This window comes from Netta rufina (genome assembly GCF_964035555.1).
Source record: "Netta rufina genome assembly, chromosome: Z".
NCBI classification, from domain to species: Eukaryota; Metazoa; Chordata; class Aves; order Anseriformes; family Anatidae; genus Netta; species Netta rufina.
In genome coordinates, this window is record NC_140126.1 from 52,753,205 (window position 1) to 52,769,978 (window position 16,774).

Genomic DNA, 16,774 nt, shown 5'->3' on the forward strand with positions numbered 1-16,774 from the left:
AATAAGAGACAGAATTTCAGTGCAATATCTGATTGCAGCAAAAATGCTCTGTTATTATTTAAAACTGTATGCAGAATGTAGTGATTCTAGATTGGAACACCAGTCTAAGAAAATTAGTGTCCTATGTTTGGAAGAAGCTTATGCTTTAAAGATAGATGAAGGAAAAAAAAAAATAATAAAAAAAAATTGCTTGAACAATATGGCAGGGTGGTACAAATAAAAAGAATAGAGAGAATCCTTTCCAAATGTTATGGCTATCAGCTTGGTCTCTTCAGCATCACTCATCTCTGTTACTACATTATGTCAAATTGAAATTACTATGAGCATTATTAAATCATTTAGCCCAAAATACATTACATTTCCATATTTTTCATAAAATTTTAGGTGAATTAACTCAAAGAATTCTTGATATCAATTAAATTTACATGAGCAATTTGTTTTTCAGGGAAAAAAAAAAAAAGAAAGAAGTTTTAATTCTATCTATTCTAAACAATAGATATTGTCTCATCTTAGGCAATTGTTAGGCCTGGAACACATTTTGTATTTTTAGATTATGAAGACTTGTAGTTGTAATGAAATACGTTTAAGTTTCAAATATAAGCCTCATTTCACCCAGGTAAATGATATAAATGTGGTGCAGCCCTCAAAATTTGACCTTTTATTCATCTTCATAAGCAAATGCTTTCAAATTAAAGACACTAGTTCAGTTGAGCCTCCTGGTGTTGTCTTTGGAACAGTTGAAGAAAACTTTCATTGTGTTTTAGTTGTTATGACTTTGGGAAGATTTTACAATATAGGAAGCAACATGAGCTACACTGACTTTCTTGAGTGATTCTCTTATCGTTAAAGTATAAATTAAAGTAGCACTAACTAGCTTCAAATGAATACCCTGCATTAAGTAATAATTTATTCTCAAATAAAGATGGAATGCTTTGACACTATCAAGACAAGAAAAGGGAAACAAAAGTGGATTTTTATTTGAATAAAGATTGAAAGGAACTTGGGGACGTTACAAATATTAATGAAGGACAGTGATTACAAATGCTACATTCCTGTCTGTCCACTCTAAGCATTTTTATATTTTAATAAAAATCATTCATTAATTCGTTCATTCATACTTTCAGACACGAAGATAGAAGTATTTGAGAATGCTCACAATCCACAAAACAAAGGTTGCAGGTGTATATGCCAATAATTTCCTCATGTAAAGGAAGGCAATCTACAGAAAATACCTCCTGCAGCTCATATTTCCTTATCATTTTTTTTTCTCAATAACTCAAATTCCATCACCATATTATGGCTTAAGACACCTTAAGATGTAGCATAAACCTTGCGTTTTCAATCTTGTACATGTGCTCAGACACCCTATTAAGGAGATTAGATGCTCTGCACAGGTCTTGCTATGTGTTTTAACATGCACTTTTGAGGGTAGATTTCCTGTTTTTTCATCCAACTAAAAGCAGTCTTCACATTCTGTTTATTTTATTTTGTTGTTGTTGTTGTTGTTTTGCACCACCACGGGCCCTCACCAGATCATCACTGTTTACTTAACATGGTTGCAAAGACTTATGCTTAAAAACACACACCTTGCAAAACTATCAACAACAACAAAAAAAATACACAAATAGTTCAGATTCATATGACAAGGAATGTTCTATAGGAGTTTCATTTTAGGAAGTGTCTCTTCAAAGGCTCATAAGTTATCACTTTACAGTAGATTTGAAATAAACATAAGTACAACAGATATCTACACCTAGAATACAGCTTTATGAAGATTTTCCTTAAAACTAAGATTAAGTAGCTAAGTTGCACACTTTGCTTTAAATAGCAGTGGAGTTAGCTGCACTCTAGTTTCAAACTAGTTACACTCATAACTCGCTTAAGTCTTGACAAGTCTTACCATTCAAAGTGGAAAGATTCAATCATACTATTATTTGTGGAAAGTATTATTTTTTAGATCAGGCACAGTTTAATTTAAAAATATTTTTTGCTTATCTATTTCTCATACTGCCATGGTATTCCATTTAAGATATAAATGAACGAGATCTTAAAGAGGTGTAACGCATCCTTGAAAGAGACAATACTTGATCCCTAAATTTAACTTTTCTGTAATACAAACCTCATTATTATGGGCTGGTGTTCCAAATGCATTGTTGCTAGCTGTATCATATCCAAATTTGACTCATAAAGGCATACTTGCCTCATGCATCACACTTTTTAAAGTTGTTAGACTAAAGATAAATTTCACATGTAATTTTTGACTTATTTTGTTCTTTTTCAAATTACAAAAACAAACAAACAAACAAACAAACAAACAACAACTACAAAACAACAACAACAACTACAAAAAGAACAGCAAAGAATATATGGTTATATTGAGTTATCTCCCAAAAGAACAACAACAACAAAAGCAATGTGATAAAACAAGAAGGTTTGAAAGTGGAGGGGCTAAGGATTAGAGGACAGATTCAACAATGTGACAAAAATGCGTAGTTATATCAGATGACATTGCTAGTTATAATTTGACATACATTACAGTCTAAATTTTCATCAGCAATTCTGATGACAGCTTCTGTTGCTTTTCTTTCAAAGAGAAAATAAAGATGCTAATTCTCTAAGTTGAGCCCCTGTACAGGAGTTTCAGGTTGGTGAATTGAAAAACTAAATATTCTGAATTAACACTCACATTTTATAATTTTGCATAGATCTAGAAGACGGAAATGAGAACAACTGTTTTTAAACTGAAAGTGAACTTAATTTCTTCAGATTTATACACACTTGTAAAAACTACTGCACTTATCCATGTGCTATAGGAACCCTGAATATACAAAAATTCAACACAGTAAAGGCCCATAAATAGCTAAATTGCAACTGTACAACAATACAACTATCCACCAGCAAACTGAACAACACAGCAAGAAATCATAGGAGACAAATTCCGAAAGGGACAGTCTTCTTTTTTTTTTTTTTTTTTTCCCCAGCTAGAATTATACCACATGAAGAATGCCACATTTATCTATCTGGAACATGGTAGGAGGAGAAGAGCACATCCAAAAGCCTTAATATTCTCAAGAACAACATATTTATAAGCTTCATTCTCATATTCTCATACTGTATTGGGTCATCAGATCAACTTCCTCTGTTCTTATCTCTCATGTTGTAACAGAGCAAGCTTTTCAGTCAGACACATAACTATTAATTGTTGTACAAACCAATATGGTAAGACATTTCCCCAAACCCTCAAAGGATAGTTCAAGGAAAAAAATCTGAGTAGTAGCATACTGTCATAATTCGCATAACAGATATTACAATACCATTATCTTCTGAATGTTTTGTGTAAATGGCTCTACATACTCTTATTTGGAGTGGCAAAGACATTGGAGACTTCAACTAAAAGTCTTGTTTGATTATGAGCTTGAAAAAACAAGTATCTGCATGAAGCATGGACATATATATACCTTTTTTCAACAACTTGTCACATTAACGTTTTCAGTGATTCTGGTCACTGTTCTTGAATTGACCAAGCATCCGGCTAAATTCAAAAATAGAAAGTGTGCTACAAAATCCTAGACATTTTGGGAAGGGTCTAATTTTCACATCTGCCAGACTTCGTTACTTATATGGTTGTTACTTTACCCCTCTATGCTACCTAAATTTATTTTTTATCTCCATAGCCTTGCCCAAAAAAAGACATGCAGCACTTTCATTGTCTTTTGATTTGCTAAGATTACCACATATCCTTTGAATACAGTTTAATTTTCATCAATTTCTCACTGTAATGATCATAAAGATATATTGTACATAAAAGCAGAAGCGAAAAGCTGTTGTGCTAATGCATTTCAGTTGTTTGTATTAGAACAGGCCAGATGAGTGGACATTTATTAGCAAACAAGCTTGTTTCATCATTAATGCAATCCATTAAATCGATAATGGAAATATGTTAATCCTTTTAACATTTTACTTGCTCTTTTTTCTGACTGCTAAGAATTCTAGTTACGAGTTTCACTGTGCCAAGGACAGACCAGTCTTTTCCAGACACTTACCCTCTGACAGCATGAATAAGTCTCAGTGATGGATAGGCGGTTCGCACTTTCAATTTATTCTTAAGGATTAATGCATTAACCCACTCCACATGCTTCTCTCCGCCTTTGACCATGAAAGCAGGGATCCAAAGGACACTGTCATTCAGCATGGATAGTCTATGCACAAATTTTTCTCTGTCACTCTCATTCCGAAAGCCTCCAAATGCTCTTTGTACAACTGATGGGTTCATGGTAATAAAATCAGATTTAGTTCCCACATCTGCAGCAAACTCCACCACAGGAGCTAGATTGCACCTGAAGAGGAAGAAATCAATGGAAAATGAAAATAAATATGAAATATTAACTCAGAAAAATGTATGCATGAAAGAAAAGCTGAAAATGAACAGGTAAGTCCATTTCAATCTACATGAAGGAAAGCTACCAGTGGTAATAGGTGTGATAGCATATAGCATTTTACCACCTTGAACACTCTTTAGACTTTTTTTTTAAACATTGAATGTAAGTGATTCTGTGATGAAGACAGCTTTCTGTACAACTGAAAGCCATGTAATCATGCTTTAACATGCATCGCCAGCTGGAGTATGCCTTCTAACACCTGTTACCTGTCATTAGCATTCATTGGTCATCTTGTTACCAATTGCTCACAGTCTTAAAGGAAACCAAATCAGCCAATTAAGGTATAATTTATACAGGTTAGTCGTTGCATTTTTGTACAATAGAGTATTTAAATATCATTTACAAATTATCTTTAGCCCGTGATAAAGTTTATGTTGTTGTTTGTTTGTTTTCTATTTTAGATTATCACTGCAACTGAGGATGTTTTGAAATTTAGCTTTTATTTCATTTCACTTCTCCATAAGCAGCACTGGAGGCAGGTTGCAAAATGTAATTCAGAAACTAATTGTGATTTTTGTGATGAGCTTGACCCAACCAAAACAAATCACTTCCAGAACATCTTCAGTGAATTCACCTATAGCTGATATCCACCAAATCTGAATCTTGGCATACTATTTTCACAATTTAGCAAACTGTTAGGTTAAAGGATGCTAAGAAGCGATATTAGATCTAGGTCTTTTGAAACATCTGCATGCTACCAAGTACAGTGTTTTTTTTTTGTTGTTCTGCAATTCTTTTCTGGCACTGTGAACTTTTTACTTAAGCTTAATCCTTTAGCATCTTCAGCATCTTCTAATGGCCAATCTTCATCTGATATAAAAATAACTCAAGTCAGCAGGGTGATACTAACACCATCTCATGATCTAGCTGTGGATGATAATGCTAATTCCTCAGAACAACATTTTTATTCTGTAATTGCGACGTAAAGTGGTCCAGTCTTCTTCAGAAATAAATGTTCTTAACACTATAAACCCTACATATGCTGAGGAGATAAAGCTGTTCAAGTTTCTGATGACATGTGAGCAGATGTAAGTTTTCTTAGCAAATGGATTTATGTTCTTCTGTATTTTTACATATCTGTTCCACAAACCCTCTGCATGTATTACAAGCTGCTAAGAGTCTTCTAGAAAATGATTGTTAGGGCACACACACACAAAACAAAACAAAAATTTTTACTAGCTTTGAAAATTGTTGTGAAAACATTAACATGTGAACCTTTAATCTAGAGTTCTCAAAAGTTTTGTGTTTCATAAAATCTAAAAATAATCAGACAGAAAACTTAAAATCAACACATGAAATTCAATGAATTACTGTGGCTCTTTAAAATGTCTCTTCTAAGGATGGACTGTTCAACATAGGATTCTTGCCCAGCAGGATTTTTTTTCAGCACAGTCAGTTACATGCAGGTGACAACATCTATTACTTACAAACATGAGACAGAGCTTAACATTGCAAAGCTCCCTCTTTGTTCAACTTTGAGAAGAACCTATGCACAAACATAATCTTGTTTAAAAAGCTGTGCATTATATTTATAGTGTGCACAAATAACATAGGCCATATGATTCTAATATGATTATTTCTTTGGACAGCTCTTTTCTTACCTGTCAACAGAATTAGTGCCTAATTTTTTTTTTTTTTTTTTTCTTTCCAGTTTAAAAGCATGTGCAGTTTTAAAGCAGTGTTTCACTGTAAATTCAAATAGAGCCTAAAAAAAATATCAAACACAAGGTCTACCTGCAATGCATGTCATTACTGTTTCAACAGTAGTATGTTTAATATCAACTACTGTATTTTAGAAAGGTTTACAGCATGTATGTAGCAGCATAAATTCTTAACATGCTGTATATTCAGATTTTTCAGGTAGAAAATAAAAGAAAGCAAATAGCAAATGTACTCTATAACAATGGGGTTGTTTAAAAACTTTTTTTTTTCCAATCTTATGCGCCATACTTTTCAAGCTTCAGTGTCTCACGTTGAATACCTGATTACAGAATTAATCAGGTATTAAGACATTTTAAAAATATAAAAGTAAGACATTTTCTATTCCAAATACTGAGCACCTCTTAGCATATGATCTTTCAAAAATTCAAGTATACAAATATGTATTTGTAGTAGTACTGAAGTTTGAAATGATGTGGTAATAAAGTACATGTGAACTTTGTAAGGCTTTGTTTGCAAAGAAGTAACTAGCTGCTGTTACCCTGCCAGTGCTGACATTGTTAATTCAGTAGAACGCAAATACAAGATAAGCTTTACAGTACTTTCTAGCTGTGTTAAGAAAATAAACATTACCATATCAGTTGTAGTTGACCAAGAAATAAGAGCATTACTTTCATTAAGCCACTCCTAATTTTCTTAGAGTTTACTTCCTTCAATGAATAATTCTAGTGCTCATTAAATCAGAAGCATCAGAATTCAATATTTACTTCATATTTATCTACAGAGTTGGAAAATATTAGTTCCAGTAATTCTTCAGTAGGGAGTAAACAGAACTGTTACGTCAGATGTGTTTCCATATGTATTCAAGGGTTTGTGTAACTTTAACACTCATCCTAAACTGCTAGTACCAGATTATACATATTTCCAGATGAGTGCTAGAAAATTTCATAGAAAGGATTGTTTCAGTGCTAATAACACTGGCTATTGTGTATTTGCTTGTACACCTGAGTATATGTTGATAGTTTTTGTTACCTGTTTCTGAGCTTTGATCTCCAATATACCTTTATGCTATACTATAGCTTCATACAATTGTGGCAATTTTTATTTAAATTGCTAGTAGATATCAATAATCTCACATTGCCAATTCCCAGGACTCTTTCATTAAAAAAAAAATAATAATCCTATACATGGACACACATAAACATATACTTATTTTCTATTAAGTAAGTAAAGAAGTTTATTAACTCAGCAGCTCTGAGTTAATGTAATGTCCTACCCTGCTTATATTCTTTAATTCCAGATCATTTGTGGTAAGGCACAAAACACCAAGTATATTCACAAGAGAGATGAGTAGGTGAGGGGGGCTTTGCAGCACAGTTTTGCCATTAAGTGCCTGGGAATTTGTACAGAATAAATAAAACCTTTTTTTTTTTTTAAATTATTTTTATTAGTATTAAGTTGTCATTGCTATACCAAATCCAGCAGGAAGTATAGAAGACTGTCATTTACTGAGTTTCCGCTTTTCACATGCTGGGTTATTGACACTTTGAAACTACACTACTGCTTAAAATTTGACCCCAAAACACAATTTTCTGCAATATACCATTATTTTCCATGACATACATACCCTTTCATTCTGAAAATACTTTGGCATTGCCTTCACCTAAGCCAACCCAAGAAAGCAGACTACAGGTCACAGCTAAGCAGAACAAACTTACTGCAAAGTTACTCATACTGAGATCATAGGAACATGTTGAAATTAATAGCCACACATAGCACTGAAGACCTGACTTGGGCAATTACAAAAATAGCTGTAAACATGAGCATTGAGCACATCCATCACATTATATGATGGCTTGTAGGACTCCTTCTCCTGAGCCCAAGCTATTGACTGTTTATAGAGAAAATGATGAAATGCTGCTTGCCCCAGCAAAAACAACTTTGCAAAATAATGATTTTCTTGAGATCCTTTTCCTTTTTCACTGTTGTCGTTATTTTGTTTTGTTTTCCCATAAAATTAATTGTAAGTGTATTCTTTAAAACTAACAGGCTATGGATAATATAATATATATACATAATATATATTATATATATATAAGCATTTATATATATATATAAACAGAAGCTCTAGCTACATCATTTTTACCTTGCACTAATATAATGACTAATTGCTTCCCTATTTCTTCTAAGCGCTCTTCTTCAGAAGTGTTCAGACATTGGTCTAATGAGACAAAACGAAAAGCTGAGAGAGGGATTTAGGACAAAACCTAAATGGGAAATGTTCATAGTTATAGAATACAAGGAAATGGCACAAAACTGCACCAGGGCACATTCAGGCTGGAAATTAGGAAAAACTTCTTCACCATGAGATTGATCAAACACTGGAACAGGCTTCCTAGGGTGGTGGTTGATGTGCCAAGCCTGTCAGTGTTCAAGAGACATTTCGATAATGTATGAGCATGTGTACATGCTCATACATGTGTATAAGCATATGCATGTGTATATGGGTTTATAGAAGTAATTTCTTATTGAATTACCCTTCTAAACTCAGATCCTTAAATCACCTCCTATATTACCTAATTAATAGTTAACTTCCTTAAAATAAAAAATAAAAAAATTGTTGTTCCAAAGTTGGAATGTTAAATGCTTATGCACACTGCTTGAGCCATCATTGTACAACTGCAGCCCAGAAGGCCAACTGCATCCTGGACTGCATCAACAGAAGAGTGAGGGCAGCACGGGAGGGAGGTGATTGTCCCCCTCTGCTCTGCCACTGTGAGGCTCCACTTGGAGTGCTACATCCAGGTCTGGGGCCCCCAGAATTAGAAAGATGTGGATCCGTTAGAGTGGGTCCAGAGGAGGGCCACAGGGATGATCAGAGGGCTGGAGCACTTCTACTGTGAAGGCAAGCTGAAGGAGTTGGGGTTGTTCATCCTGGAAAAGAGAAGGCTCTGGGGAGACCTTACAACGGCCTTCCAGAACCTAAGGGGGCCTGCAGGAAAGCTGGGGAAGGAATCTTTGTGAGGGAGTGTAGTGATAAGACAAGGGGGATGGTTTTAAACTAAAAGAGGGTAGATTTAAATTTGAAGTCAGGAGGAAATTCTTCACTCAGAGCATGGTGAGGCACTAGAACAAGTTGCCCAGAGAACCTGTGGATGCCTCATCCCTGGAGGTGTTCAAGGCCAGGTTGAGATGGGGTTTTGAGCAACCTGGTCTGGTGGGAGGTGTCCCTGCCTATGGCAGGGGGTTGGAAGTGGATGATATTTAAGGTCCCTTCCAACCCAAACCATTCTATGATTCTGTGATTACAGAATGTATCCAGTATTGTGGTCTAACAGTAGGTAGCAACAGGTGTTATGGAGTCAAACACTTTGCTCTGTCAGCACATAAGAATACATCTCTGCATTGGTGTTCAGTCCCCACCACAGGCTTCCTGGTGCAGCATGGAAGTTACAGTAGGGTTAGCAGGGTTCTCCTGAGGTGGAGGCTACTCATGTCTATGGGAGGCCACTTAAAGCACTGAGTAAGAACATTTGAAGGCCATATTTGTTTAGCACTTTGATGCTAACAAAGGAAACTAGAGGCCAAAAAGGAGCTGACACATTTAAGAGCTGAAAACAGTCTAATGAGATAGTAATGACATTATTCAAGGAAGAGTCATGTTTTGAACTAAGTCTGTTTAACTGGCAACTTCTCTTTCAACAGATCTGCTTTCTTTGTCTTTGACTGCACTGGCACAATGGTAATGCTCCAAGTAAGGAACATTAAATAAATATTTGGATATAAAAGCTGTTACTTACATGTAACAACAACAGCAAAAAATTAGTTTCAAAATGTAACTAAATTAATACCCTCAATCTTATGCTTCTGACAAATTTACAACTGCTTTTTTTTCCTATAAATTTAAGGAACAACACAGAAAAAAGAAGGTACTGCCACTCTTCACTTAGATATTAAGATTAGCAGAGATGTAGAGAATTTTAAGCTATTCTCCTGAAATGAAAAAACACATCCCAGAGTACAGTTAGCAGGTCAGTCATTTTCTTCTTTTTCTCTCTTCCTTTTTCTTCTTGAACAGAGCTGCTAACTGTGGCTGCTCACATCACAATTGCTCGCTCACAAAAAGAAGACATCAGGAAGGAAGTGGGATGGGTTATCTTCCTCAGTGCACAGGATCAAACAACAAACATATTAAGAAGCAATTAAATACTAATATCTTCTTGTGGCTGTTCCTTGTCAAACAGCTCTACAGCAGTCAAGCAACTTCAGTCCACATGTGTTAGATATTTCAGCTGTGTTCTCCACATAGGCTAACTAAAATGAAAGGGACTTTTCCAGAAGTATTGTCATAAAACAAAAACACAGGATTCCACTACTTATTTACCCTTTTTATTTTTTAAGTAAAAAAACAAACAAACAAACAAACAAACAAAAAAAAACACCCTGTAACTCTATTTCATGTCTGCCTTTGCAAAGTTCCTGTCAAGAACACCAAATTAAAAAAAAAAAAAAAAAAAAAAAAAGGAGGGAAAGGAAGTGGAGATGAAGGAAGGAGCAGGGAGAATATGTTTCCTCTGATCTTTGGCATCATTTGAATCAGAACCAAAAGCTGAACTGTATTTCTGAATTTATTATGGTACTTCTTGGCTGTTAGAAGTAATTCCAATAATCTGAAAATTATTACTTGGCAATGTTTAGTATCATGGTTTTACATCACATATCTAGAACAATTTTATTTTTCAGAAAGTTCTACTTAACTACTGCATTACAAAATGTACCACTTACCATAACTAGCTCATCTGTTCTGTAATAGGTAACACAGATGGCAGAGCCCTGGCTTGAGAGTTCTGGCATGAGAAAGTGGAGATGATGGGAGGGTAAATCTTATTTAAATCTCAGATAGAATGAGCACCATATATCTGAACCAACAGGTAAAGAAGAAGCTGCTGAAACAAGAAGCAGCTGAAAACAACACCATGTGAAAAACAGCTGCTGCAAAAGAACGGTGCCTTTCATACATTTTGTGTAGACAGGTTAATTATCTTATATTTTAATTCTAATTTACTTTATGAAGTCAGATTTTAGAATGTTTCAGAGCTTTTTCTGGGTATAGTATCAACATCTATCTACATCAAAAAAAAAAAAAAAAAAAAAAACAGTAAAAGGAAATAGTTATGAGAAACAGGAAAGTAGTTTATAGTCATCACTGTTTTTTTATTTTATTTATTTATTTATTTATTTTTACAGCAAAGTCTGTTTCCTATTTTAACTTGATGGTTCACATTTTCTACTGTCAAAGGAAGCGTGACTTTACTAAACTTGTGGAACTAATCCATTTTATCCTGTCAGAAGACGTCCCTAGACTCTTGATTTTTGATGCCATGAGAACAAAATAAAACCCTATGTGACCAAGTGACTAAAAAGAGGCCACTTTAAAATCTTCAGTAAATACAGTAAATCTGCTTATGTTGACAAGATATTACCTGGCTTGCAAAAATTACTTATTTATGCACTTTCAGAAATATCTAAAGAAGACTTGCATTGTGTTACTTGTAAATTTGTTGGATTGCAGGCATGCTTATTATTTGCCTCTAGTTTAGATGTCTATTTTTAAATCTTCTTATTGAAGTATTCTAATTATCTTGTGTCTTCGTTGGATCACTGTTCTTTTATAAGCATTGTTAAACAGAAAGTTGGAATGTCTCAAAGAACAATGGCCAATTAGCAACTTTGGATGACTTTCAAGACACTAATTTAAGCCTGATAGCATCTGCCAGAATATTAGGTACTGACTACCTTCTTTACTCTTGGAAAAGAATATATTCTCTGTCTTGATTAGTTATAACTAATATCTTCATATCACCTTTATAGAAACATTAAAATTTAGGATACTGGGGTTTATTGTACCTTATTGCAACTACTTCTGGATGTCTACCATGTCCTTTTCAATATCACAGACCTTCAACATCAGTTTAATCATGAAATCAATGGGATTAATCATGTTGGATCTAGCATTAGAGCTCCTGTTCTAAGAAAAAACTCTCAAACACATGTACTTATGCTTCAGATTTTATTAGAGAAGAACATAAAATACTATCAAAATCATCTGGACTATATTTTTAACAAATAGCATACTTTTCACAGCATACTTTTAATCGCACTTAGGCATAATGTAGTCAGCATCATGAAGTTTTATATAAATGTTGTTTATCATTCTACACACCTGGCTGCACTGATGATTTTCTTCGTATGTACATTAACTGTTTTTCAGAACAATGTCAGGTGGTAAGTAGAATAAGTACATTTTAATCCTAGAAAAATCAGGTGAAAGCAAAAAGAGTAATTGTGTGCCATGCTACAATTTAATATCAGAATCCTAAAAGCCAATGGTAAACGGTTATGAAGGGCACTGGTACTATTAGATCATTTGGTTTCATATGATACATACAACTTTTTTTCTGAACAGAAGAGGAATATGGGAAACTATAACTTTGAAGGATGCTTTGCCTTTCTCTTCAAGTTGGAATACAAATAAATTTCATGCTCTTTACTTTGAACAGTTAAGTCATACATGTATACCATCCAAATATACATAAATAATTATATAGGTTGACCATGGCGAATTGGTGAACTTTGTGATGTTCAAAGTATTATTTGTAAATCCAAAACGTTATCTGTATTAGAACTGTCTACAGATTGCAGTATCAAAGATGTGCTATTATCCTCAAGACTAACTACTTCTTATACTGATTGCTTTACCTACTCACACACCCAATGCTTTATCTTTCAAGTATAAAAGCATGACCTGCAGCTGTAACTTTCTAATGTTCCTATTAAGTTTTATTATTCATACACAGATCTTACAGAATCTTACCTTTACTCCATATGGTTTAAATTAATTAAAAGCTCCCAAGATATCACTACCTAGCTTCATGTCAAGTTAAACATGGGGAAGAAAATGCATCTAACTTCAATGAAATTTAACTCATGATTTAGGTAAAAGAACATGCTTGAATTGATACTTTCTGAATGGCATTCCTGAGTTTACCTTCTCAAAGAAATTTTCCTCTACAAAATCAAATGTATTAACTTCTCTGAAGTTCTGTTAAATGAATTACATTTAACTTATAAGAAAGTACAAAACCATGCCATAGGGTAAAAGATATTAAAAAATGTGGTATACATGTATATTTGTGGCTTCCTTCTGCAATAATTATGCTTATTTGAAAGATCAGTTCTGGTACAAGCAAAAAAACATTAAAAAAATGAATGAGTAGCTTGCTATTGTTTCAGTTGCTAGTATACTTTTCAAATCAAATACAACTTTCAAGTGTATAACCTATTTTGATTTAAGTAGTGAAAAACTGTAATTTTTCTTTTTGGTATCTTTTTGATATATATATACATATCATATTTTGATATATATATATATACTTATGATGAAAGATGGTGGTAAATATGTGTATATATGTATATATATGTATATACGTATATATATACACATATATGTATATATTTACAGAATCACAGAATCACAGAATTTCTAGGTTGGAAGAGACCTCAAGGTCATCGAGTCCAACCTCCAACCTAACGCTAACAGCCCTCCACTAAACCATATCCCTAAGCTCTACATCTAAACGTCTTTTGAAGACTTCCAGGGATGGTGACTCCACCACTTCCCTGGGCAGCCTGTTCCAATGTCTAACAACCCTTTCAGTGAAGAAGTTCTTCCTAACATCTAACCTAAAACTCCCCTGGCTCAACTTAAGCCCATTCCCCCTCGTCCTGTCACCAGGCACGTGGGAGAACAGGCCAACCCCCACCTCGCTACAGCCTCCCTTGAGGTACCTAAAAAGAGCGATAAGGTCACCCCTGAGCCTCCTCTTCTCCAGGCTGAACAAGCCCAGCTCCCTCAGCCGCTCCTCGTAGGACTTGTTCTCCAGGCCCCTCACCAGCTTCGTTGCCCTTCTCTGCACCCGCTCAAGCACCTCGATGTCCTTCTTGTAGCGAGGGGCCCAAAACTGAACACAGTACTCGAGGTGCGGCCTCACCAGAGCTGAGTACAGGGGGACGATCACCTCCCTTGCCCTGCTGGTCACGCTGTTCCTGATACAAGCCAGGATGCCGTTGGCCTTCTTGGCCACCTGAGCACACTGCTGGCTCATATTCAGCCGACTATCCACCATCACTCCCAGGTCCTTCTCTGCCTGGCAGCTCTCCAACCATTCCTCTCCCAGTCTGTAGCTCTGAAAGATTTACCACCATCTTTCTTTCATGTGAGAAGAAGTAGTTGTTATCACAGATTACTTTTCTGTATTGTATTCTAACACTGCCCTTCCACCCTTCTCATAGCAAACCAATGGAAACTTCTGCTCCAAAATCAAGGGGACCTATCTTTTGCCTAACCTCCTCTAACTGAAACCAGTTACTCCTATTCATTTCTTATTAACATGTGAAGTTGTGAAGTCCACTGGTATTGCACTGTGCAAACTTGACAGATACATGAATAAAAAGTGAAGCATATCTACTATTTTTTCCCAAACTTACATTTCTAGAGCAATATAAAAACACTTAACATGTGTGGCTTCCAGTTACCTTAATGGCAGCCGTCTGGTCAGCATCAATAGATCAGACTGAAATTTTACCTAATGATGCATAGTTGTAACGTAGTAATTTACTAAGCCATCTCAATTGGCTAAGAAATATATATTTTTTTTGATAGAGAACATTTTGCATTTATTTCACCATGGCTTCCATAAGAATGATTATTTTGTTTGTAATAAAAAAACAACAAGCAGCAAAAATAAGTAGCATGAATCTCTCTCCTCTACCCACATGTGCCTGTTGTTTTACTTTCACTGTAAAAATAATCCTTCTGTAAAAAAAATACAGAAGGATTTTTATATATTCAAATATGGGGAATATATTCAAATTTGGGGAATTCCACAGTGAAGGATACAGTTTAGCATTAATTGCTCAATATACATTTCAGGGATTATCTGAAAGTATCTCAAGTTAATGCATATCTCCTAGATTTTGCCCAAGAAGCAGAGCAGGTTGCATCATCAAAAGCCGAAGAAAACTCACCTTATAACAAAATCATGGCTATCAATCTCTTTTCCACACCCACTGTCCAGAAGGATGCCAGAATTTCCAACAACTGCACAGGTTTTAAATCGGCGATTCTTCATTGGGGAAACCTCAGGGAGAAGGCTGTGCAAATCCTGAGAAATGTTTAGGGTGCGACGTCTGTCCAGAACATAATGGATTACATCTCCTGGCTTGAAGCTGCTTTTGACCACTGAGACATCTCTTTCAGCATCCAAGAATCGAAGTATACTCTTCCTGGGTTGACAAAAAAAATGCACAGATAAGAAACAGAATTCACTGCTAATCTAATAGTAACAAAGACTGTACAGAGCATATAACACAATGTAGAAGGTATCATCAGACAGACTATAGTCACTCCTCATGTTCTAGAATGGAGTTAGAGAAAAGGTGTTCCAGGATTAAAATCTTGATTACAACATCATGTGTAAATACTGCAGTGAAAAATTTCAATCCCTCCATAGAGATGAAAGCACTTGGAGACCAAGGGAAGATGACTTTAAAAATTAGACAATATATACTATTTTAATGTTTTACAGAGCTTTGGAATATTCACCTATTTCCAAAAAGACTAGAGCAGTTTCTTTTCATAGAAACATGACAATTAAAAATATGATGTATTTATGAGTTTGGAAATAGATGTTTCACTGTAATCTCATGTCTCTCAAATCAGCTTGGTTCAGTAATGGTCCTGCTTTCTTATAATTCATTATTACACTATAAAGACACTGAGTTTATAACACACTGAGTTTATAACACAGAGTTTAACATAAACTTACTACTAATTAACTGAAGTTCAGCCAGAGTTATTCTAATTAACTTGAAATAAGAACACCTACGGTCTTTACACTGATTTAAGCAAAATCAGCTTAAAAACATGCTGCAAATTAAACTACTGCAGCTCAAGGTCTATTCATGCTGTTACCTGAACTCATAGAAACACTTCTTGAGAACTCAATCATTGTTTTAAATCAGTTTAGCTCGATCCTCTAGCTTGTTTCTCTGCCATTAAATGTTTAAACTATTAACAGGGTTCAGACACACATGATCAAGATAACAGGGTTTAACAAGCTACCACAGATCAACTGCACTATAATTAAGCATTTGTATAGTCCCAGTGCACAGCAAACAACAGGTGAAGTGCGCATACTTCAATGCCAGCTGAGAAAGTTAAATCATGGTAATTTGTACCTGCTTACGGGTTGGTAAAAGCTGAAGCACCTTAAGTACACCAGTTCAAAAAGACTCTTTTAATGACTGCAGCTACTTACAGACTGATACCTGCACTGGCAGCCTCCTGCAGGCTGCAGTACATGTCTGTCCCTGGGATAAAATGCTGTGAAAGACCCCAGGCCAGAGCTGCAGGAGCCACTGTTAGCTCAGGATTGCAAATGAGCACAGCCTGATGCACCTGTGCCCACCTCTGCTCTGCAAAGCATGAACGTTTGTGAGCAGGCATGAGAATCACACCGGATCTTAAGCACACACTTAAGTCCACTAAACATATGTAATAGACAGGTCATGTTGAACTCAGGCAGGGTATCACTACGTGTTAATACAAATAGCAT

The 16,774-nt window shown here is 35.2% G+C and overlaps 1 protein-coding gene across 1 annotated transcript in view; it reads right to left on the reverse strand.

Moving 5' to 3' along the window:
• The window catches only part of ST8SIA4 (ST8 alpha-N-acetyl-neuraminide alpha-2,8-sialyltransferase 4), a 58,045-nt gene that overhangs the window by 27,817 nt on the left and 13,454 nt on the right, over positions 1–16,774 (reverse strand). Inside the window, exons 3-4 of the mRNA XM_084304845.1 lie at positions 15,186–15,443; positions 4,044–4,337 (exon numbers count right to left, since the gene is read on the reverse strand). Coding sequence (XP_084160971.1) covers positions 4,044–4,337; positions 15,186–15,443 — 552 coding nt within the window. The remainder of the gene's footprint in view (positions 1–4,043; positions 4,338–15,185; positions 15,444–16,774) is intronic.